Here is a 23,706-nt window from a genome sequence, read left to right as displayed (position 1 = left end):
AGAGAGTTGACAGTGGATCTGGGAGGGGGACTGTAGACTGGAGAGAGTTGACAGTGGATCTGGCTGTAGTTGTAGAGCTGAAAGCAACAAGCTCTGTCATTTACGTGGGAGGGCTGAAATCTGACTGCGTTTAGCTGTAATTGTTACAGACCGCTCACCAGAAGAATTGGTTTTGAGGTTAATTTACCTATCTCAATAAGTCACTAACTCACTCATTTAACATTACTGGATCAAACACAACTCAGCAAATGAAATCTTGCTAGAGGACGAAGTTGTCAAATGCTAAACACTGGACAGATACTACTATCTATAGATTATGCTATGTAAATTATGCAATGTAACTAACTGCCCATTCGGCACAGACGTCAATTCAACGTCTATTCCACGTCGGGTCAACCGGTGTGTGCCCATTGGGTAATAACATTTTGTGATGCATTTTGAAAAACGAATTGTATTATAACATAGTATATTCCTGTTACTGCTGTATGTTAATTTAGAATGGAAAGAATCTCTTTCTCTGGAGAACTGTTGATTATTAGGTCTGTCGCTAGGCGACCAGTCATTCATAAAAACAATCCAAAGGTAACAATATTTATCTCGATAGCAAGACAACAAACAGTGATTGGCTCACTATCACAGCATTGACAAGGAACTACAGCATTGATGCTGGGAATACTCATACACACACACGAGCGCACACACACACGAGCGCACCCACCCTTGTAATGTCTGTAGTGACTGATCTTCAACCCCAATCCTTCTCCAGAGTTTGTGTCGCTTGTAGACGATATACCACGGTGCTAGTCTTACCTGGTGTTTTTTCTCCACCATAGAATTATAATTAGTAATGTATAGTTGACCACAGCTGGTTTATGTGCAGTAACGTACTTTAGATCAGGGTTTCCCCAACTGGCGGCCAGCGTGGGGCTTTATTCTTACCTCCCAAGTTTTCTGAGCAAGTTTACCCCCAAAGTTTTGTTTTTGAATTTTCATTGTTGGACATAAAACAGTGTCAAAACACACCAGGAGATCAGCTCCAAAGGATTTTAATTTCAGAAATCTGTTCCCACCTATTCCCACACAAAGTAGAGACATGTGATCGGATACCAAACGTAAACAAGGTTTGAAATGATCTGTTTGGGATTCTCGCGGTCAAATTGCAATCTGCAAATTATTTGTAATTATGTTCCGACCATCCGCTCCCGAATAAATCTAGTTGATGATCCCTGCTGTAGATTGTCAAAATATTTTCTGGTCAAAAGTATTGAACTGTTAGGAAAAGATATTTGGGACGTGGAGTAGACAGGAAGTTCAGATGTTATTTGACTGTTACTATACGCGCAATAAGACCTGCACCTTTACAATGCAGTTAAAGTAGAGGGGTGTGTGTGTGTGTGTGTGTGTGTGTGTGTGGTGTGTGTGTGTGTGTGTGTGTGTGTGTGTGTGTGTGTGTGGTGTGTGTGTGTGTGTGTGTGTGTGTTTCCGCTCTGGACATTTACACCTGGATCTTGCAGTTAGCTGCTATCCGAGTGACTATTGGCTAAAATTGGTCCCGGAGCAAACATCAATTATTCCGGAGCTAGCCAGCTGAAGAGTTCCATCAGCCACTCCTGGGCTACAATCACCTATCCGGACCCGTTTTACTGCCGATGCGGAGCCCCATCGGGCCTTCACGACTGGACTACCGACGTTATCTGCCCGAGGGAGTTATCCAGCTGGCCACTCCGTCGCGACGTAACCTGAACGCCCATCTGCGGCCAGCTAATTGTTAGCTGTCTTATCGGCTGCTATCTGAATAGGTCTATCGGACAATTTTCTTGGGCCACTATAACTATAACTATTTTGCCAATTGAACTGGTCCCCTCTACCACACGGAACCCCACTAATCTACCGACGGAAACGCACAAGGTGGCTAATAACAGACCATATGCTGCCAATTTGCTACCCATGGCCCGGCTAGCTGTCTGAATCGCCGTGACCGCAACCGACCTCACTACTCACTAGACCCCTTTGATCACTTCGCTAAGCATGCCTCTCCTTAATGTCAATATGCCTTGTCCATTGCTGTTCTGGTTAGTGTTTATTGGCTTATTTCACTGTAGAGCCTCTAGCCCTGCTCATTACACCTTATCCAACCTTTCAGTTCCACCACCCACACATGCTATGACATCTTCTGGTTTCAATGATGTTTCTAGAGACAATATCTCTCTCATCATCACTCAATGCCTAGGTTTACCTCCACTGTATTCTCATCCTACCATACCTTTGTCTGTACATTATACCTTGAAGCTATTTTATCGCCCCCAGAAACCTGCTCCTTTTACTCTCTGTTCCGGACATCCTAGACGACCAATTCTCATAGCTTTTAGCTGTACCCTTATCCTACTCCTTCTCTGTTCCTCTGGTGATGTAGAGGTGAATCCAGGCCCTGCAGTGCCTAGCTCCACTCCTATTCCCCAGGCACTCTCTTTTGATGACTTCTGTAACCGTAATAGCCTTGGTTTCATGCATGTTAACATTAGAAGCCTCCTCCCTAAGTTTGTTTTATTCACTGCTTTAGCACACTCTGCCAACCCGGATGTCCTAGCCGTGTCTGAATCCTGGCTTAGGAAGACCACCAAAAACTCTGAAATCTCCATCCCTAACTACAACATTTTCAGACAAGATAGAATGGCCAAAGGGGGCGGTTTTGCAATCTACTGCAGAGATAGCCTGCAGAGTTCTGTCCAACTATCCAGGTCTGTACCCAAACAATTTGAACTTCTTCTTTTAAAAATCCACCTCTCTAAAAACAAGTCTCCCACCGTTGCCGCCTGCTATAGACCACCCTCTGCCCCCAGCTGTGTTCTGGACACCATATGTGAACTGATTGCCCCCCCATCTATCTTCAGAGCTCGTGCTGCTAGGTGACCTAAACTGGGACATGCTTAACACCCCAGCCATCCAACAATCTAAGCTTGATGCCCTCAATCTCACACAAAATTATCAATGAACCTACCAGGTACCACCCCAAAGCCGTAAACACGGGCACCCTCATAGATATCATCCTAACCAACTTGCCCTCTAAATACACCTCTGCTGTTTTCAACCAAGATCTCAGCGATCATTGCCTGCATCCATAATGGGTCAGCGGTCAAACGACCTCCACTCATCACTGTCAAACGCTCCCTGAAACACTTCAGCGGGCAGGCCTTTCTAATCGATCTGACCCGGGTATCCTGGAAGGATATTGACCTCTTCCCTTCAGTAGAGGATGCCTGGTTATTTTTTTTTAAATGCCTTCCTCACCATCTTAAATAAGCATGCCCCATTCAAGAAATGTAGAACCAGGAACAGATATAGTCCTTGGTTCTCTCCAGACCTGACTGCCCTTAACCAACACAAAAACATCCTGTGGCGTTCTGCATTAGCATCGAACAGCCCCCGTGATATGCAACTTTTCAGGGAAGTTAGAAACCAATATACACAGGCAGTTATAAAAGCCAAGGATAGATTTTTCAAGCAGAAATTTGCTTCCTGCAACACAAACTCCAAAAAGTTCTGGGACACTGTAAAGTCCTTGGAGAATAAGAGCACCTCCTTCCAGCTGCCCACTGCACTGAGGATAGGAAACTCTGTTACCACCGATAAATCCACTATAATTGAGAATTTCAATAAGCATTTTTCTATGGCTGGCCATGCTTTCCACCTGGCTACCCCACCCCGGTCAACAGCACTGCACCCCCCACAGCAACTCGCCCAAGCCTTCCCTATTTCTCCTTCACCCAAATCCAGTCAGCTGATGTTCTGAAAGAGCTGCAAAATCTGGATCCCTACAAATCAGCCGGGCTAGACAATCTGGACCCTTCTAAAATTATCTGCCAAAATTTGTTGCAACCCCTATTACTAGCCTGTTCAACCTTGTCTGAGATTCCCAACGATTGGAAAGCAGCTGCGGTCATCCCCCTCTTCAAAGGGGGACACACTCTTGACCCAAACTGCTACAGACCTATATCTATCCTACCCTGCCTCTCTAAAGTCTTCGAAAGCCAAGTCAACAAACAGATTACCGACCATTTCGAATCCCACCGCACCTTCTCCGCTATGCAATCTGGTTTCAGAGCTGGTCATGGGTGCACCTCAGCCATGCTCAAGGTCCTAAACGATATCTTAATCGCCATCGATAAGAAACAAAACTGTGCAGCTGTATTCATTGACCTGGCCAAGGCTTTCGACTCTGTCAATCACCACATCCTCATCGGCAGACTCAACAGCCTTGGTTTCTCAAATAATTGCCTTGCCTGGTTCACCAACTACTTCTCTGATAGAGTTCAGTGTGTCAAATCGGAGGGCCTGTTGTCCGGGCCTCTGGCAGTCTCTATGGGGGTGCCACAGGGCTCAATTCGTGGGCCGACTCTTTTCTCTGTATACATCAATGATGTCGCTCTTGCTGCTGGTGAGTCTCTGATCCACCTCTACGCAGACGACACCATTCTGTATACTTCTGGCCCTTCTTTGGACACTGTGTTAACTACCCTCCAGACGAGCTTCAATGCCATACAACTCTCCTTCCATGGCCTCCAACTGCTCTTAAATACAAGTAAAACTAAATGCATGCTCTTCAACCAGAGATATGAAATGTAAACCGATCGCTGCCCGCACCTGCCTTCCCGTCCAGCATCACTACTCTGGACGGTTCTGACTTAGAATAAGTGGACAAATACCTAGGTGTCTGGTTAGACTGTAAACTCTCCTTCCAGACTCACATCAAACATTTCCAATCCAAAGTTAAATCTAGAATTTGCTTCCTATTTCGCATCAAAGCATCTTTCACTCATGCTGCCAAACATACCCTCGTAAAACTGACCATTCTACCGATCCTCGACTTCGGCGATGTCATTTACAAAATAGCCTCCAATACCCTACTCAATAAATTGGATGCCGTCTATCACAGTGCCATACGTTTTGTCACCAAAGCCCCATATACTACCCACCACTGCGACCTGTACGCTCTCGTTGGCTGGCCCTCGCTTCATACTCGTTGCCAATCCCACTGGCTCCAGGTCATCTACAAGACCCTGCTAGCTAAAGTTCCCCCTTATCTCAGCTTGCTGGTCACCATAGCAGCACCCACCTGTAGCACGCGCTCCAGCAGGTATATCTCTCTGGTCACCCCCAAAGCCAATTCCTCCTTCGGCCGCCTCTCCTTCCAGTTCTCTGCTGCCAATGACTGGAACGAACTACAAAAATCTCTAAAACTGGAAACACTTATCTCCCTCACTAGCATTAAGCACCAGCTGTCAGAGCAGCTCACAGATCACTGCACCTGTACATAGCCCATCTATAATTTAGCCCAAACAACTACCTCTTCCCCTACTGTATTTATTTATTTATTTATTTTTGCTCCTTTGCACCCCATTATTTCTATTTCTACTTTGCACTTTCTTCCACTGCAAATCTACCATTCCAGTGTTTTACTTGCTATACTGTATTTACTTTGCCACCATGGCCTTTTTTGCCTTTACCTCCCTTAACTCACCTCATTTGCTCACATTGTATATAGACTTATTTTTCTACTATATTATTGACTGTATGTTTGTTTTACTCCATGTTTAACTCTGTGTTGTTGTATGTGTCGAACTGCTTTGCTTTATCTTGGCCAGGTCGCAGTTGTGAATGAGAACTTGTTCTCAACTAGCCTACCTGGTTAAATAAAGGACTTGTTCTCAACTAGCCTACCTGGTTAAATAAAGGACTTGTTCTCAACTAGCCTACCTGGTTAAATAAAGGACTTGTTCTCAACTAGCCTACCTGGTTAAATAAAGGACTTGTTCTCAACTAGCCTACCTGGTTAAATAAAGGACTTGTTCTCAACTAGCCTACCTGGTTAAATAAAGAACTTGTTCTCAACTAGCCTACCTGGTGAAATAAAATAAAAAGTGTGTGTGCCATTGCACACACCTTACATTAGTAATGGCCTTTCACCTCCTTATTGCTGGCAGTTCCACTAGATTTACCACCTCTATTCTCTCTCTCTCTCTCTCTCTCTCTCTCTCTCTCTCTCTCTCTCTCTCTCTCTCTCTCTCTCTCTCTCTCTCTCACTCACACACACTACTCTGTTATCTTTCCTTTCCTCTCTGTCCCTCCATATCGTATCTCTGTCTTCTCTACCAGTACACCTGTAAAGTAGACCTGGGCTCAGAGCAACAGAACATGTGGTCCCGAGGTCAGTGAATAATCAGGGCAGGCTTCTTACAGTCGCTATGGATATAACCTTTCCACTGTGGATACGGTGTAACCGTGGATAGGATACGACAGCGGGTGTGTCTGGTTTGTATTTAACAGACCTACTATTCATAAACCTAAAATGTTTTTACTTTACAGAGCAACGGAAGAAATACTCCAACTCCAATGTCATCATGCACGAGACGTCTCAGTACCACGTGGAGGTAAAACTTTATTCCTCTCTTCTACTATGTGTCTCCATGTTTATTGACTGTAGATAATCACAATGATGTATTGTCACTGTCTGTTGGTCTTTCGCTCGTATGGGGGCTGTCCTAGAAGCTGAAATCTGCTCTGATTCCCATGTTGATTGATGATAGTATCACTAGTTTCCTTCTTTCCCTTGAATGTGGGCATTTATAAATCCACTGAAATGAACTATAGTGTGTTTTGTCTCCCTTCCCTGTAACACAAAGGTCAGTTGGCACATACATGGGTTAATATTTGATGGTGTGCCATTTAAGGGCAAAGGGTTGTAATAAAGCAATCAGGCCAGTGATTACCTCACCGACCGATCCGCAACGTTTATCTAACGTGAGTAGATTATGTGGGGTGATTCAGAGAGGGGAATTAAAGGCACAGACTTTAATTCTCACGTCAGCCCCGCGACTTGGTTTGCTTTAAAGTTGAGGGATGATGATAAGGAAATGTAATCACTCTCAAATGAATAGCTGGAGCTATGGAGTACTGACAGTCCCTGAGATCAGTGGTGGAAAAAGTACCCAGTTGTCATACTTGAATAAAAGTAAAGATACTTTCATGGAAAATTACTCAAGTGAAAGTCACCCAGTAAAATACTACTTGAGTAAAAGTCTAAAAGTATTTGGTTTTAAATATACTGAAGTATATAAATGTAACTGCAAAAATATACTTAAGTATCAATAGTAAAACTATAAATCATTTCAAATTCCTTATATTAAGCAAACCAGACGGCACCATTTTCTTGTTTTTTTTAATTTACAGATAGCCAGGGGCACACTCCAACACTGAGACATCATTTACAGATAGCCAGGGGAACACTCCAACACTCAGACATCATTTACAGATAGCCAGGGGAACACTCCAACACTGAGACATCATTTACAGATAGCCAGGGGAACACTCCAACACTCAGACATCATTTACAGATAGCCAGGGGCACACTACAACACTCAGACATCATTTACAGATAGCCAGGGGCACACTCCAACACTCAGACATCATTTACAGATAGCCAGGGGAACACTACAACACTCAGACATCATTTACAGATAGCCAGGGGAACACTACAACACTCAGACATCATTTACAGATAGCCAGGGGAACACTCCAACACTCAGACATCATTTACAGATAGCCAGGGGAACACTCCAACACTCTGGCATCATTTACAGATAGCCAGGGGAACACTCCAACACTGAGACATCATTTACACGTAGCCAGGGGAACACTGAGACATCATTTACAGATAGCCAGGGGAACACTCCAACACTGAGACATCATTTACAGATAGCCAGGGGAACACTCCAACACTCAGATATCATTTACAGATAGCCAGGGGAACACTCCAACACTCAGACATCATTTACAGATAGCCAGGGGAACACTCCAACACTCAGACATCATTTACAGATAGCCAGGGGAACACTACAACACTCAGACATCATTTACAGATAGCCAGGGGAACACTACAACACTCAGACATCATTTACAGATAGCCAGGGGAACACTCCAACACTCTGGCATCATTTACAGATAGCCAGGGGAACACTCCAACACTGAGACATCATTTACACGTAGCCAGGGGAACACTGAGACATCATTTACAGATAGCCAGGGGAACACTCCAACACTCAGACATCATTTACAGATAGCCAGGGGAACACTCCAACACTCTGGCATCATTTACAGATAGCCAGGGGAACACTCCAACACTGAGACATCATTTACACGTAGCCAGGGGAACACTGAGACATCATTTACAGATAGCCAGGGGAACACTCCAACACTGAGACATCATTTACAGATAGCCAGGGGAACACTCCAACACTCAGACATCATTTACAGATAGCCAGGGGAACACTCCAACACTCTGGCATCATTTACAGATAGCCAGGGGAACACTCCAACACTGAGACATCATTTACACGTAGCCAGGGGAACACTGAGACATCATTTACAGATCGCCAGGGGAACACTACAACACTCAGACATCATTTACAGATAGCCAGGGGAACACTCCAACACTCAGACATCATTTACAGATAGCCAGGGGAACACTCCAACACTCAGACATCATTTACAGATAGCCAGGGGAACACTCAGACATCATTTACAGATAGCCAGGGGAACACTCCAACACTCAGACATCATTTACAGATAGCCAGGGGAACACTCCAACACTCCGACATCATTTACAGATAGCCAGGGGAACACTCAGACATCATTTACAGATAGCAAGGGGAACACTCCAACACTCAGACATCATTTACAGATAGCCAGGGGAACACTCAGACATCATTTACAGATAGCCAGGGGAACACTCATACATCATTTACAGATAGCCAGGGGAACACTCCAACACTCAGACATCATTTACAGGTAGCCAGGGGAACACTCCAACACTCAGACATCATTTACAGATAGCCAGGGGAACACTCCAACACTCAGACATCATTTACAGATAGCCAGGGGTACACTCCAACACTCAGACATCATTTACAGATAGCCAGGGGAACACTCCAACACTCAGACATCATTTACAGATAGCCAGGGGAACACTCCAACACTCAAACATCATTTACAGATAGCCAGGGGAACACTCAGACATCATTTACAGATATCCAGGGGAACACTCCAACACTGAGACATCATTTACACGTAGCCAGGGGAACACTGAGACATTATTTACAGATCGCCAGGGGAACACTACAACACTCAGACATCATTTACAGATAGCCAGGGGAACACTCCAACACTCAGACATCATTTACAGATAGCCAGGGGAACACTCCAACACTCAGACATCATTTACAGATAGCCAGGGGAACACTCAGACATCATTTACAGATAGCCAGGGGAACACTCCAACACTCAGACATCATTTACAGATAGCCAGGGGAACACTCCAACACTCCGACATCATTTACAGATAGCCAGGGGAACACTCAAACATCATTTACAGATAGCAAGGGGAACACTCCAACACTCAGACATCATTTACAGATAGCCAGGGGAACACTCAGACATCATTTACAGATAGCCAGGGGAACACTCATACATCATTTACAGATAGCCAGGGGAACACTCCAACACTCAGACATCATTTACAGATAGCCAGGGGAACACTCCAACACTCAGACATCATTTACAGGTAGCCAGGGGAACACTCCAACACTCAGACATCATTTACAGATAGCCAGGGGAACACTCCAACACTCAGACATCATTTACAGATAGCCAGGGGTACACTCCAACACTCAGACATCATTTACAGATAGCCAGGGGAACACTCCAACACTCAGACATTATTTACAGATAGCCAGGGGAACACTCCAACACTCAGACATCATTTACAGATAGCCAGGGGAACACTCCAACACTCAGACATCATTTACACATATCCAGAGGAACACTCCAACACTGTGTACCAACTGGCAAGTGCTCTTCACTGACATTTTCAACCTCTCCCTGACCGAGTCTGTAATACCAACATGTTTCAAGCAGACCATCATAGTCCCTGTACCCATGGTAGCAAAGGTAACCTGCCTAAATAATTACCGCCCCGTAGCACTCAAGTCTGTAGCCATGACGTGCTTTGAAAGGCTGTCCATGACTCATATCATCCCGGAAACCCTAGACCCACTCCAATTTGCATACCGCCCCAACAGTTCCCTTTAAACTGGTAGCAAGTTGGTGTTTGAACTATGAACCATGTGTGTCCAGTCCATTCCACAGGTTGGATATAAACTTACTTAATATTATAACCTTCCTGTTATCAGACTCCAGGGAAATCACAGATAACGCACTCTCTCTACACACACCTCTCTCTACACACACCTCTCTCTACACACACCTCTCTCTACACACACCTCTCTCTACACACACCTCTCTCTCTACACACACCTCTCTCTACACACACCTCTCTCTACACACACCTCTCTCTCTACACACACCTCTCTCTCTACACACACAGCTGGAGCGTACTGTTAGGATAAACATACACCTCTCTCTACACACACCTCTCTCTACACACACCTCTCTCTCTACACACACAGCTGGAGCGTACTGTTAGGATAAACACACCTCTCTCTCTACACACATCTCTCTCTACACACACCTCTCTCTACACACACCTCTCTCTACACACACCTCTCTCTACACACACCTCTCTCTACACACACCTCTCTCTCTACACACACAGCTGGAGCGTACTGTTAGGATAAACACACACCTCTCTCTACACACACCTCTCTCTACACACACCTCTCTCTACACACACCTCTCTCTACACACACCTCTCTTTACACACAACTCTCTCTACACACACCTCTCTTTACACACACCTCTCTTTACACACACCTCTCTCTCTACACACACCTCTCTCTACACACAACTCTCTTTACACACACCTCTCTCTACACACACCTCTCTCTACACACATCTCTCTCTACACACACCCCTCTCTACACACACCCCTCTCTTTACACACACCTCTCTCTACACACACCTCTCTCTACACACACCTCTCTCTACACACACCTCTCTCTACACACACCTCTCTCTACACACCTCTCTTTACACACACCTCTCTCTACACACACCTCTCTTTACACACACCTCTCTCTACACACACCTCTCTCTACACACACCTCTCTCTACACACACCTCTCTTTACACACACCTCTCTCTACACACACCTCTCTTTACACACACCTCTCTCTACACACACCTCTCTTTACACACACCTCTCTCTCTACACACACAGCTGGAGCTTACTGTTAGGATAAACATACACCTCTCTCTACACACACCTCTCTCTACACACACCTCTCTCTACACACACCTCTCTCTACACACACCTCTCTCTCTACACACACCTCTCTCTCTACACACACCTCTCTCTCTACACACACCTCTCTCTTTACACACACCTCTCTCTACACACACCTCTCTTTACACACACACCTCTCTCTACACACACCTCTATCTACACACACCTCTCTCTCTCTCTCTCTCTACACACACACCTCCCTGTCTCTCTACAAACACCTCTCCCTGTCTCTCTACACACACCGCTCCCTCTCTCTACACACACCGCTCCCTCTCTCTACACACACCTCTCCCTCTCTCTACACACACCTCTCCCTGTCTCTCTACACACACCTCTCCCTGTCTCTCTACACACACCTCTCCCTGTCTCTCTACACACACCTCTCCCTGTCTCTCTACACACACCGCTCTCTCTCTCTGCACACACCGCTCTCTCTCTCTGCACACACCTCTCCCTGTCTCTCTACACACACCTCTCCCTGTCTCTCTACACACACCGCTCTCTCTCTCTCAATTCAATTCAAGGGGCTTTATTGGCATGGGAATCGTGTTTACATTGCCAAAGCAAGTGAAGTAGATAATATACTAAAGTGAAATAAACAATAAAAATGAACAGTAAACATTACACTCACAGAAGTTTCAAAAGAATAAAGACATTACAAATGTCATATTATGTATATATACAGTGTTGTAACAATGTACAAATGGTTAAAGTACACAAGGGAAAATAAATAAGCATAAATATGGGTTGTATTTACAATGGTATTTGTTCTTCACTGGTTGCCCTTTTCTTGTGGCAACAGGTCACAAATCTTGCTGTGATGGCACACTATGGTATTTCATCCAGTAGATATGGGAGTTTATCAAAATTGGGTTTGTTTTTTGAATTCTTTGTGGGTCTGTGTAATCTGAGGGAAATATGTGCATCTCATACATTGGGCAGGAGGTTAGGAAGTGCAGCTCAGTTTCCACCTCATTTTGTGGGCAGTGTGCACATAGCCTGTCTTCTCTTGAGAGCCAAGTCTGTCTACGGCGGCCTTTCTCAATAGCAAGGCTATGCTCATTGAGTCTGTACATAGTCAAAGCTTTTCTTAATTTTGGGTGAGTCACAGAGTCTGTTTTTTGGTTGATTCTTTCCAGTGTGACAAATAGTTATCTTTTTGCTTACTCATAATTTGGTTGGGTCTGTTTTTGTTTGTGAACAGAGCCCCAGAACCGGCTCTCTCTGTGGTGGAATGTGTGGGCATTGTTTCCTTTTAGGTGATTGAAGAATTGAACAGCTCTCTTCTGGATTTCGTTATCTAGTGGGTATAGTCTTATTTCTGCTCTGCATGCATTATTTGGGGGTTTGAGTTGTATATTTTAGCAGAATTCTGCATACAGAGTCTCAATTGGGTGTTTGTCCCATTTTAAGAATTATTGGTTGGTGAGTGGACCCCCCAAACCTCACAACCATAGAGGGCAATGGATTCTTTAACTGATTTGGAGTATTTTTAGCCAAATCTTAATTGGGATGTCGAGTTTAATGTTCCTTTTGATATCGTAGAAGGCCGTTCTTGCCTTCTCTCTTAGATCATTCACAGCTTTGTGGAAGTTACCTGTTGGTTAGGTCGAGGTTGGTATAGTTTCCAGGGCAACGGTGTCTAGATGGAATTAGTATTAGTGGTTATGGAAACTGGACTTGTTTTTTTTTGGAACACTATTATTTACTGTCAGGGCCCAGGTCTCTATAGATACAGTTGAAGTCGGAAGTTTACATACACTTAGGTTGGAGTCATTAAAACTCATTTTTCAACCACTGCACAAATTTCTTGTTAACAAACTATAGTTTTGGCAAGTCGGTTAGGACATCTACTTTGTGCATGACACAAGTCATTTTTCCAACAAATGTTTACAGACAGATTATTTCACTTATAATTCACTGTATCACAATTCCAGTGGGTCAGAAGTTTACATACACTAAGTTGACTGTGCCTTTAAACAGCTTGGAAAATTCCAGAAAATTATGTTATGGCTTTAGAAGCTTCTGATAGGCTAATTGACATAATTTCAGTCAATTGGAGCTGTACCTGTGGATGTATTTCATGGCCTACCTTCAAACCCAGTGCCTCTTTGCTTGACATCATGGGAAAATCAAATCAGCAAAGACCTCAGAAAAAAAATTGTAGACCTTCACAAGTCTGGTTCATCCTTGGGAGCAATTCTCAAATGCCTGAAGGTACCACGTTCATCTGTACAAACAATAGTACGCAAGTATAAACACCATGGGACCACGCAGCCGTCATACCGCTCAGGAAGGAGACGCGTTCTGTCTCCTAGACATGAACGTACTTTGGTGCAAAAAGTGCAAATCAATCACAGAACAACAGCAAATGATCTTGTGAAGATGCTGGAGGAAACAGGTACAAAAGTATCTATATCCACAGTAAAACAAGTCCTATATCGACATAACCTGAAAGGCCTCTCAGCAAGGAAGAAGCCACTGCTCCAAAACCGCCATAAAAAAGCCAGACTACGGTTTGCAACTGCACATGCGGACAAATATCGTACTTTTTGGAGAAATGTCCTCTGGTCTGATGAAACAAAAATAGAACTGTTTGGCCATAATGACCATTGTTATGTTTGGAGGAAAAAGGGGGAGGCTTGCAAGCCGAAGAACACCATCCCAACCATGAAGCACGGGGGTGGCAGCATCATGTTGTCGGGGTGCTTTGCTGCAGGAGGAACTGGTGCACTTCACAAAATAGATGGCATCATGAGGAATGAAAATTATGTGGAAATATTGAAGGAACATCTCAAGACATCAGTCAGGAAGTTAAAGCTTGGTCGCAAATGGGTCTTCCAAATGGACAATGACCCCAAGCACACTTCCAAAGTTGTGGCAAAATGGCTTAAGGACAATAAAGTCAAGGTATTGGGGTGGCCATCACAAAGCCCTGACCTCAATCCTATAGAACATTTGAGGGCAGAACTGAGAAAGCATGTGCGAGCAAGGTGGCCTACAAACCTGACTCAGTTACACCAGCTCTGTTAGGAGGAATGGACCAAGATTCACCCAACTTATTGTGGGAAGCTCGTGGAAGGCTACCCGAAACGTTTGACCCAAGTTTTTTAATTGTTTAAGGCAATGCTACCAAATACTATTTGAGTGTAAACTTCTGACCCACTGGGAATGTGATGAAAGCTGAAATAAATAATTCTCTGCTATTATTCTGACATTTCACATTCTTAAAATAAAGTGGTGATCTGACCTAAGACAGAGAATTACTTTACTAGGATTAAATGTCAGGAATTGTGAAAAACGGAGTATAAATGTATTTGGCTAAACTTCAGACTTCAACTGTGTATATGTATATACTGAACAAAAATATAAATCAACATGCAACATTTTCAAAGATTTTACTGAGTTACAGTTCATATATGGAAATCAGTCAATTTAAATAAATTCATTAGGCCCTACTCTATGAATTTTTTGTTATCTAACCATCTCTTCCCCCCCCCCCCCCCCCACCACACAGCACCTGTCCACCTTCATGATGGACAAGACAGAGTCCATTGCTACAGTGGATGATGCCATTAAGAAGCTGGTGCTGCTGGACTCTAAAGAGAAGATCTGGACCCAGGAGATGCTGCTGCAGGTCAGCGACAAGGCTGTACGTCTCCTGGATGTTGATACACAGGTAAGACTTACACACACACACACACACACACACACACAGACACACACAGACACACACACACACACACACACACAGACACACACAGACACACACACACACACACACACACACACACACACACACACACACACACACACACACACACACACACCCCGGTAAGACTGTGAAGCAAGCGTGAGGGATATGTACCTAATGTAGGAAAACAGTTGCTGGGCAACAACATATCCTGTAGATAAAGAAAGTTGGAAGTTCCATTCCAGCTATACAGCATAGCTGCAACTAGCAACTGGAACGAGCTGCAACAAACCCTCAACTTAGGCCTCACTCCCCCCCTATCTGAGATATCTACTGCAGACCTCATCCTCCACATACAACACCCGTTCTGCCAGTCACATTCTGTCAAAGGAACCCAAAGCACACACATCTCTGGGTCGCTTGTCTTTTCAGTTCGATGCAGCTAGCGACTGGAACGAGCTGCAGCAAACACTCAAACTGGACAGTTTTATCTCAATCTCTTCTTTCAAAGACTCAATCATGGACACTCTTACTGACAGTTGTGGCTGCTTTGTGTGATGTATTGTTATCTCTACCTTCTTGCCCTTTGTGCTGTTGTCTGCGCCCAATAATGTCTGTACCATGTTTTGTGTTTCTACCATGTTGTTGTCATGTTGTGTTGCTACCATGTTGTGTTTCTACCATGTTGTTGTCATGTTGTGTTGCTACCATGTTGTTGTCATGTTGTGCTGCTACCATGTTGTTGTCATGTTGTGCTGCTACCATGTTGTGTTGCTACCATGTTGTTGTGTTGCTACCATGTTGTTGTCATGTTGTGTTGCTACCATGTTGTTGTCATGTTGTGCTGCTACCATGTTGTTGTCATGTTGTGTTGCTACCATGCTGTGTTGTCATGTGTTGCTGCCATGTTGTGTTGCTACCAGGTTGTTGTCATGTTGTGTTGCTACCATGTTGTTGTCATGTTGTGCTGCTACCATGTTGTTGTCATGTTGTGTTGCTACCATTGTCACATCCTGGCCAGTATAAGGGTTAATTGTTATTGTAGTTTGGTCAGGACGTGGCAGAGGGTATTTGTTTTATGTGGTTCGGGGTGGTGTTTTGGTAAAAGGGTGTTTAGTATTTCCGGGTTTTTGGGTTATGATCTATGTTTATGTAATTCTATGTTTAGTCTAGGTAGTCTGTTTCTATGTAGAGTTAATTGGGGTGGACTTCCAATTGAAGGCAGCTGTGTGGTGTTGCCTTTATTGGAAGTCCTATATTAGTTGGGTGTGTTGGTCTGTGTGTTTGTGGGAGATTGTTCTGTGTTTAGCCTTGTGCCTTGCCAGACTGTCTGTATATCGGTCGTTCACTTGTTTTGTTATTTTGGTGTTCATTTTGGGAAGTTAATAAACGTCAAGATGAGCTTACACATACCTGCTGCGTTTTGGTCCTCCATTACCGACGATAACCGTGACAGAATCTCCCACCAAACCAGGACCAAGCAGCAGAGGAAGGAGCAGTGGGATTTTGAGTTGGACTATGGTGAGAGATGGACTTGGGAGGAGATCTTGGGGGGAGAAGGCTCCTACACTTGGGAGGAGATCCAATCAGGAAAAGATCGCCTTCCATGGGGACAGGTGGTAAGAGAGAGAGAGGAAAGGCGAAAGGCTGGTATGGACCGGGAACGTTTCCGAGGAACACGACTGGCGTTGAAGCACGAGAGGCACCCCCAAGAATTTTTTTGGGGGGGGCACACGGGTAGTTTGGCTAGGCATAGGAAGAGCCGGAAGCCAGCTACCCGTGGTTATATGGAGGAGCGTATGAGGTGGAGAGCGCCATGTTTCGCTGAGGAGCGCACTATCTCACCCATACGCACGCACAGTCCGGTGCGCGTTATTCCAGCCCCTCGCAGGTGCCGTGCTAGAGCGGGCATCCAGCCTGGTAGGAGGATGCCTGCGCAGCGCATCTGGTCGCCGGTACGCCTCCGAGGACCAGGCTACCCAACTCCCGCTCTACGCACGGCTACCATCAGGCCCCTGCACAGCCCAGTCTGCCCTGTACAAGCACCCCGCTCGTACAGGGCTACTAGTTCCATCCAGCCAAGACGGGTTGTGCAGGAGGTAAGATCAAGACCGACTGTGCGCCTCCATAGCCCTAGGTTTCCAGCTCCTGTCTCTCGTGCGGACCCGGAAGTACGTCAGCCCAGTCCGACTCGTCCTGTTCCCGCTCCCCGCACTAGCCTGGAGGTGCGTGTTCCCAGTCTGGTACTTCCAGCACCACGCACCAGGCTTCAAGTGCGTCATCCCAGTCCGACGTCGCCCGAACTGCCCGTCAGTCAAGAGTCGCCCGAACTGCCCGTCAGTCAAGAGTCGCCAGAACTGCCCGTCAGTCAAGAGTCGCCAGAACTGCCCGTCAGTCAAGAGTCGCCAGAACTGCCCGTCAGTCAAGAGTCGCCAGAACTGCCCGTCAGTCAAGAGTCGCCAGAACTGCCCGTCAGTCAAGAGTCGCCAGAACTGCCCGTCAGTCAAGAGTCGCCAGAACTGCCCGTCAGTCAAGAGTCGCCAGAACTGCCCGTCAGTCAAGAGTCGCCAGAACTGCCCGTCAGTCAAGAGTCGCCAGAGCCACCCACTAGTCAGGAGCTGCCAGAGTGGCCAGACTGCCCGGAGATGCCAGAGTGGCCAGGCTGCCCGGAGATGCCAGAGTGGCCAGGCTGCCCGGAGATGCCAGAGTGGCCAGGCTGCCCGGAGCTGCCAGAGTGGCCAGGCTGCCCGGAGCTGCCAGAGTGGCCAGGCTGCCCGGAGCTGCCAGAGTGGCCAGGCTGCCCGGAGCTGCCAGAGTGGCCAGGCTGCCCGGAGATGCCAGAGTGGCCAGGCTGCCCGGAGCTGCCAGAGTGGCCAGGCTGCCCCGAGCTGCCAGAGTGGCCCGACTGCCTGGAACGGCCAGAACCGGAGCCACCTCCAGATATAGGTGGGTTGGGGAGGGGGGGTGTCGCACAGTGCCGTCGTTGACGGCAGCCACCCTCCCTTCCCTCCCTTTAGTTTAGGGGGATTTTGGTTTTGTTGTTTGGGGTTGTTTTTTTTGTTTTTTTGGGGTGCTTCCGGGGTTGGCACCTTTAAGGGGGGGGGGGGGGGGGGGGGGGTACTGTCACGTCCTGGCCAGTATAAGGGTTAATTGTTATTGTAGTTTGGCCAGGACGTGGCAGAGGGTATTTGTTTTATGTGGTTCGGGGTGGTGTGTTTGTTAAAAGGGTGTTTGATTTAGTATTTCCAGGTTTTTGGGTTATGATCTATGTTTAAGTAATTCTATGTTTAGTGTAGGTAGTCTGTTTCTATGTAGAGTTAATTGGGGTGGACTTCCAATTGAAGGCAGCTGTGTGGTGTTGCCTTTATTGGAAGTCCTAAATTAGTTGGGTGTGTTTGTCTGTGTGTTTGTGGGAGATTGTTCTGTGTTTAGCCTTGTGCCTTGCCAGACTGTCTGTATATCGTTCGTTCACTTGTTTTGTTATTTTGGTGTTCATTTTGGGAAGTTAATAAACGTCAAGTTGAGCTTACACATACCTGCTGCGTTTTGGTCCTCCATTAATGACGATAACCGTGACAACCATGCTGTGTTGTCATGTGTTGCTGCCTTGCTATGTTGTCATCTTAGGTCTCTCTTTATGTAGTGTTGTGTCTCTCTTGTTGTGATGTGTGTTTTGTCCTATATTTATATTGTATTTATTTATTTATTTTTAATCCAAGGCCCCCATCCCCGCAGGAGGCCTTTTTCCTTTTGGTAGGCCGTCATTGTAAATAAGAATTTGTTGCGTAGTTATATAAAAGTAAAAAAAATGTTTTTAAAAGGCAGTGGTTTTCATACCAACTATTAAAGACCTGTGCTGTTATAGTTTTTATCCTGACCTGTAGTTGGTCATATTTTCATATATGTATAGTATAATCAGTGGTGACCTGTCATTCAGGGCTAAATAGAATATAATATTGAGTTAATAAAGCCACATACAAACATGGTCTCTCTTATGTTTTCTTGAGTAAGGCAGCTCCGAAATGTAGGTGTTTCAGCCTAGTTCAGTGCTTTCTGTGGTGGTGGTGGGGCAGCCAGCGGAAAATACAGATCGTAGAGGTTGGTCATGTTCTCTAGTTACGCTGTGATTGGCTCAGTCTTCTGTCACTCATGGGGGACACTACGTCACCGCAAATTCTATAAGGAGAGCATGGCAGTTCATGCCCCTTGGGTGCTGCCCGTGATTTACATTAGAAGTGCCCATCCAAGAAGGCTCAAGGTCATTGGCCACAGATAAAATGACATCACATCATGTTTTATCTACCGTAGCTTTGATTGGGCTGATCATGTAAACGTCATACTTTGCCTGCCTACTTTGGTGCTCAAGGATACATAATGTTGTTGGAGAGGGTGTTGGAGAGGGTGTGTGGTCCAAGTCTGGGTTTAATATGGGTCTCTATTCCAAGCTTAAAAGGACAAACATTCACATGCATCACCATGGGCCAGAAAAGGTTGAGTACATTGGCCATGCTGTCAAGCCAGCATGACTTGTGCCCTGTTAAAAACAACTGGAAACTCTGAACTGGGAAATCTCAGACTTCAGTGAGTTCAAGACAACTGGGAACTCGGAGGAAAACGAGTTCTGACTGGGAAATTACGCTTTGAATGGTCATGCAACTCAGAATTCCAAGTCGGGAACTCCGGCCTCCTTCTAGAGCTTTGACTTGAAGATAATGTCCTACATAGGGCTGTAATTGTGATAATGTCCTACATAGGGCTGTAATTGCGACAATGACCTACATAGGGCTGTAATTGTGATAATGTCCTACATAGGGCTGTAATTGCGACAATGACCTACATAGGGCTGTAATTGTGATAATGTCCTACATAGGGCTGTAACTGTGATAATGTCATACATAGTGCTGTAATTTTGATAATGTCATACATAGTGCTGTAATTGTGATAATGTCCTACATAGGGCTGTAATTATGCCAGTCCAAGTCTACAGTCTTTCTCATTATTTGATGACACCAACATCTGAGGCCATATTCCTGTGTTATGTAGGCATGTCATTTCTGAGCCAACCCACAGATCTGTAGACCTTTAGACCTTTATAACTGATGACCTGACACCTTTGATATGGAATAATCTCTCTCTCCTTCTCTCCACCTCCCTCTCCTTCTCTATACCCCTCTCTCTCTCTCTCTCCTTCTCTATACCTCTCTCTCTCTCCCTCTCTTCTCTATACGTCTCTCTCCCTCTCTCTCTCGCCTTCACTATGCCTCTCTCTCTCTCTCTACCTCTCTCTATACCTCTCTCTATACCTCTCTCTATACCTCTCTCTATACCTCTCTCTCTATACCTCTCTCTCTCTCTTTCTCTATACCTCTCTCTCTCCTTCTCTATACCTCTCTCTCCTTCTCTATACCTCTCTCTCTATACCTTTCTCTATCTCTATACCTCTCTCTCTCCTTCTCTATACCTCTCTCTCTCTATACCCCTCTCTCTCTCTCCTTCTCTATACCTCTCTCTCTCCCTCCCTCCCTCCCTCCCTCCCTCCCTCCCTCCCTCCCTCCCTCCCTCCCTCCCTCCCTCCCTCCCACCCACCCACCCTCCATCCCACCCTCCTCCCCACCCTCCCTCCTCCCCACCCTCCATCCCTCCCCCCTCCCCTATACCTCTCTCTCTCTCTCTCTCTCTCTCCCTCCTTCTCTATACCTCTCTCTCTCTCTTTCCCTCTCTCTCCTTCTCCCTCTCCTTCTCTATACCTCTCTCCTTCTCTCCCTCTCCTTCTCTATACCTCTCTCTCTCCTTCCTTCCCTCCCTCTCTCTCTTTCCCTCTCTCCTTCTCTCTCTTTCCCTCTCTCTCCTTCCCTTCCTCTCTCTCCCTTTCCCTCTCTCTCCTTCCCTCCCTCTCTCTCCCTTTCCCTCTCTCCCTCCCTCCCACCCACCCTCCCTCCCTCCCTCCTCGCCTCCCTCCCTCCCTCCTCGCCTCCCTCCCTCCTCGCCACCCTCCCTCCCTCCTCGCCACCCTCCCTCCTCGCCACCCTCCCTCCTTGCCACCCTCCCTCCCTCCTCGCCACTCTCCCTCCCTCCCTCCTCGCCACCCTCCCTCCTCGCCACCCTCCCTCCCTCCTCGCCACTCTCCCTCCCTCCCTCCTCGCCACCCTCCCTCCCTCCCTCCTCGCCACCCTCCCTCCTCGCCACCCTCCCTCCCTCCTCGCCACCCTTATAGGAAGAGTTGGAAAACTTCCCTCTGCCTACGATCCACCACTGCCAGACAGTGTTGAATCAGACCAGGTATCCATCTGTCCTACTGCTGGTGTGTCAAGACACTGAACAGCACAGACCTGACATACACTTCTTCCAGTGTGACGAGGTGGAGGTGGGTCACCATTATCTCTATGCAGTTGTTACGGATACAGGTATCCTGTGTGTGTGTGTGTGTGTGTGTGTGTGTGTGTGTGTGTGTGTGTGTGTGTGTGTGCGTGCGTGCGTGCGCGCGTGCGTGCGTGCGTGCGTGCGTGCGTGCGTGCGTGCGTGCGTGCGTGCGTGCGTGCGTGCGTGCGTGCGTGCGTGCGTGTTCTCTCCTTCTGCCCTAGTCACAGGTGCCAGTCATCAGTCGCCAATCAGAAGACACACCTGCTCCTTTTCCCTTACCCAATCACATCCCCTTTCCCTTGGTTTAAAACCCAGTCAGTTGTTTACCCAAACAGACATTATCCAGGCTCGCGACGCAGGAAGCACAAGTCTGTAGAAAACAGAGCTAAAGTTGGAGCTTTTTTTTTAATGTACAGATAATTAATATATCTAACAATACATCCTCCAAGTCTTCTTTCTCCAAGACAAGTTTTATTTAGATAATATTCTCTGTCTTTTGTCTCTGTCCCCTACAGTCAGAGATGGTCCATGCAGACATCGACAGTGCCCTGGGGGACAGCAAACATGGGAAGAAGATGCGACCACAGACCTTGAAGTAAAAACCCTTACCTCTTAAAGAGGCCTGACGTGGGGGGGGGGGGGGGGGCCTGATTTATAATGGGGGTGCCCAGCTCCCCTTAACTCCTCTCTTCCTCTCAGGGTCAACCAGGAGAAGATGAAGCACCACAGAGAGTCCATCATCCCCCCCTCCTCGGCCCCCAAGGGCTCGGCCCCCGCAGTCAAGGGCCGTGTGGCTGCCATGAACATGCAAGGTAAGAGTACACACACTGATACACACGCACACACACACTGATACACACACAGTGATACACACACACACACATACTGATACACACACACACACCCTCACTGTAACACACACACACATTGTCTCTGGTCCAACCCATTGGTTTCTGGGACCAATCAGATGGCTTGAATGTGTTCACATTCGGTGAAGGGTCTGGGTGTATGGTTATATCAGGGTGGTTATATCAGGGTGGTTATATCAGGGTGGTTATATCAGGGTGGTTATATCAGGATGGTCATATCAGGGTGGTCATATCAGGGTGGTTATATCAGGGTGGTTATATCAGGGTGGTTATATCAGGGTGGTTATATCAGGATGGTCATATCAGGGTGGTTATATCTGGGTGGTCATATCAGGATGGTTATATCAGGGTGGTTATATCAGGATGGTTATATCAGGGTGGTTATATCAGGGTGGTTATATCAGGGTGGTTATATCAGGGTGGTTATATCAGGATGGTTATATCTGGATTGTTATATCAGGGTGGTTATATCAGGGTGGTTATATCAGGATGGTTATATCTGGATTGTTATATCAGGATGGTTATATCTGGATTGTTATATCAGGATGGTCATATCATGTTAGTCATATCAGGATTGTTATATCTGGATTGTTATATCAGGATTGTTATATCTGGATTGTTATATCAGGATGGTTATATCATGTTAGTCATATCAGGGTGGTTATATCAGGGTGGTTATATCAGGGTGGTTATATCAGGGTGGTTATATCAGGATGGTTATATCATGTTAGTCATATCAGGGTGGTTATATCTGGATGGTTATATCTGGATTGTTATATCAGGGTGGTTATATCAGGATGGTCATATCATGTTAGTCATATCAGGATGGTTATATCAGGATGGTTATATCATGTTAGTCATATCAGGATGGTTATATCAGGATGGTCATATCTGGATGGTTATATCAGGGTGGTTATATCAGGGTGGTTATATCAGGATGGTTATATCAGGGTGGTTATATCAGGGTGGTTATATCAGGGTGGTTATATCAGGGTGGTTATATCAGGATGGTCATATCAGGATGGTTATATCAGGATGGTCATATCAGGGTGGTTATATCAGGGTGGTTATATCAGGATGGTTATATCAGGGTGGTTATATCAGGATGGTCATATCAGGATGGTTATATCAGGATGGTTATATCAGGATGGTTATATCAGGATGGTTATATCAGGGTGGTTATATCAGGGTGGTTATATCAGGGTGGTTATATCAGGATGGTTATATCATGTTAGTCATATCAGGGTGGTTATATCTGGATGGTTATATCTGGATTGTTATATCAGGGTGGTTATATCAGGATGGTCATATCATGTTAGTCATATCAGGATGGTTATATCAGGATGGTTATATCAGGGTGGTTATATCAGGGTGGTTATATCAGGGTGGTTATATCAGGGTGGTTATATCAGGATGGTTATATCAGGGTGGTTATATCAGGATGGTTATATCAGGATGGTTATATCAGGATGGTTATATCAGGATGG

At 45.9% G+C, this 23,706-nt stretch overlaps 1 protein-coding gene across 3 annotated transcripts in view; it reads left to right on the top strand.

The window, feature by feature from the left end:
* Positions 1–23,706, top strand: part of LOC106584800 (epidermal growth factor receptor kinase substrate 8-like protein 2) — a 102,480-nt gene that overhangs the window by 43,278 nt on the left and 35,496 nt on the right. For 2 of the 3 annotated variants that reach the window (XM_082968196.1, XM_082968195.1), the window contains 5 exons: positions 6,364–6,428; positions 14,814–14,975; positions 21,205–21,354; positions 21,866–21,945; positions 22,050–22,162. In XM_082968196.1, the coding sequence (XP_082824322.1) occupies positions 6,364–6,428; positions 14,814–14,975; positions 21,205–21,354; positions 21,866–21,945; positions 22,050–22,162 (570 nt within the window). Of the gene's footprint in view, positions 1–6,029; positions 6,206–6,363; positions 6,429–14,813; positions 14,976–21,204; positions 21,355–21,865; positions 21,946–22,049; positions 22,163–23,706 lie in introns of those variants that run through there. The other variant, XM_082968194.1, reaches the window with a different exon arrangement.

This window comes from Salmo salar, chromosome 23 (assembly GCF_965601325.2).
Source record: "Salmo salar chromosome 23, fSalSal1, whole genome shotgun sequence".
Lineage (NCBI taxonomy): Eukaryota > Metazoa > Chordata > Actinopteri > Salmoniformes > Salmonidae > Salmo > Salmo salar.
Note: the sequence above shows the minus strand (reverse complement) of the source record. Positions and strands in the feature narration are given on the sequence as shown.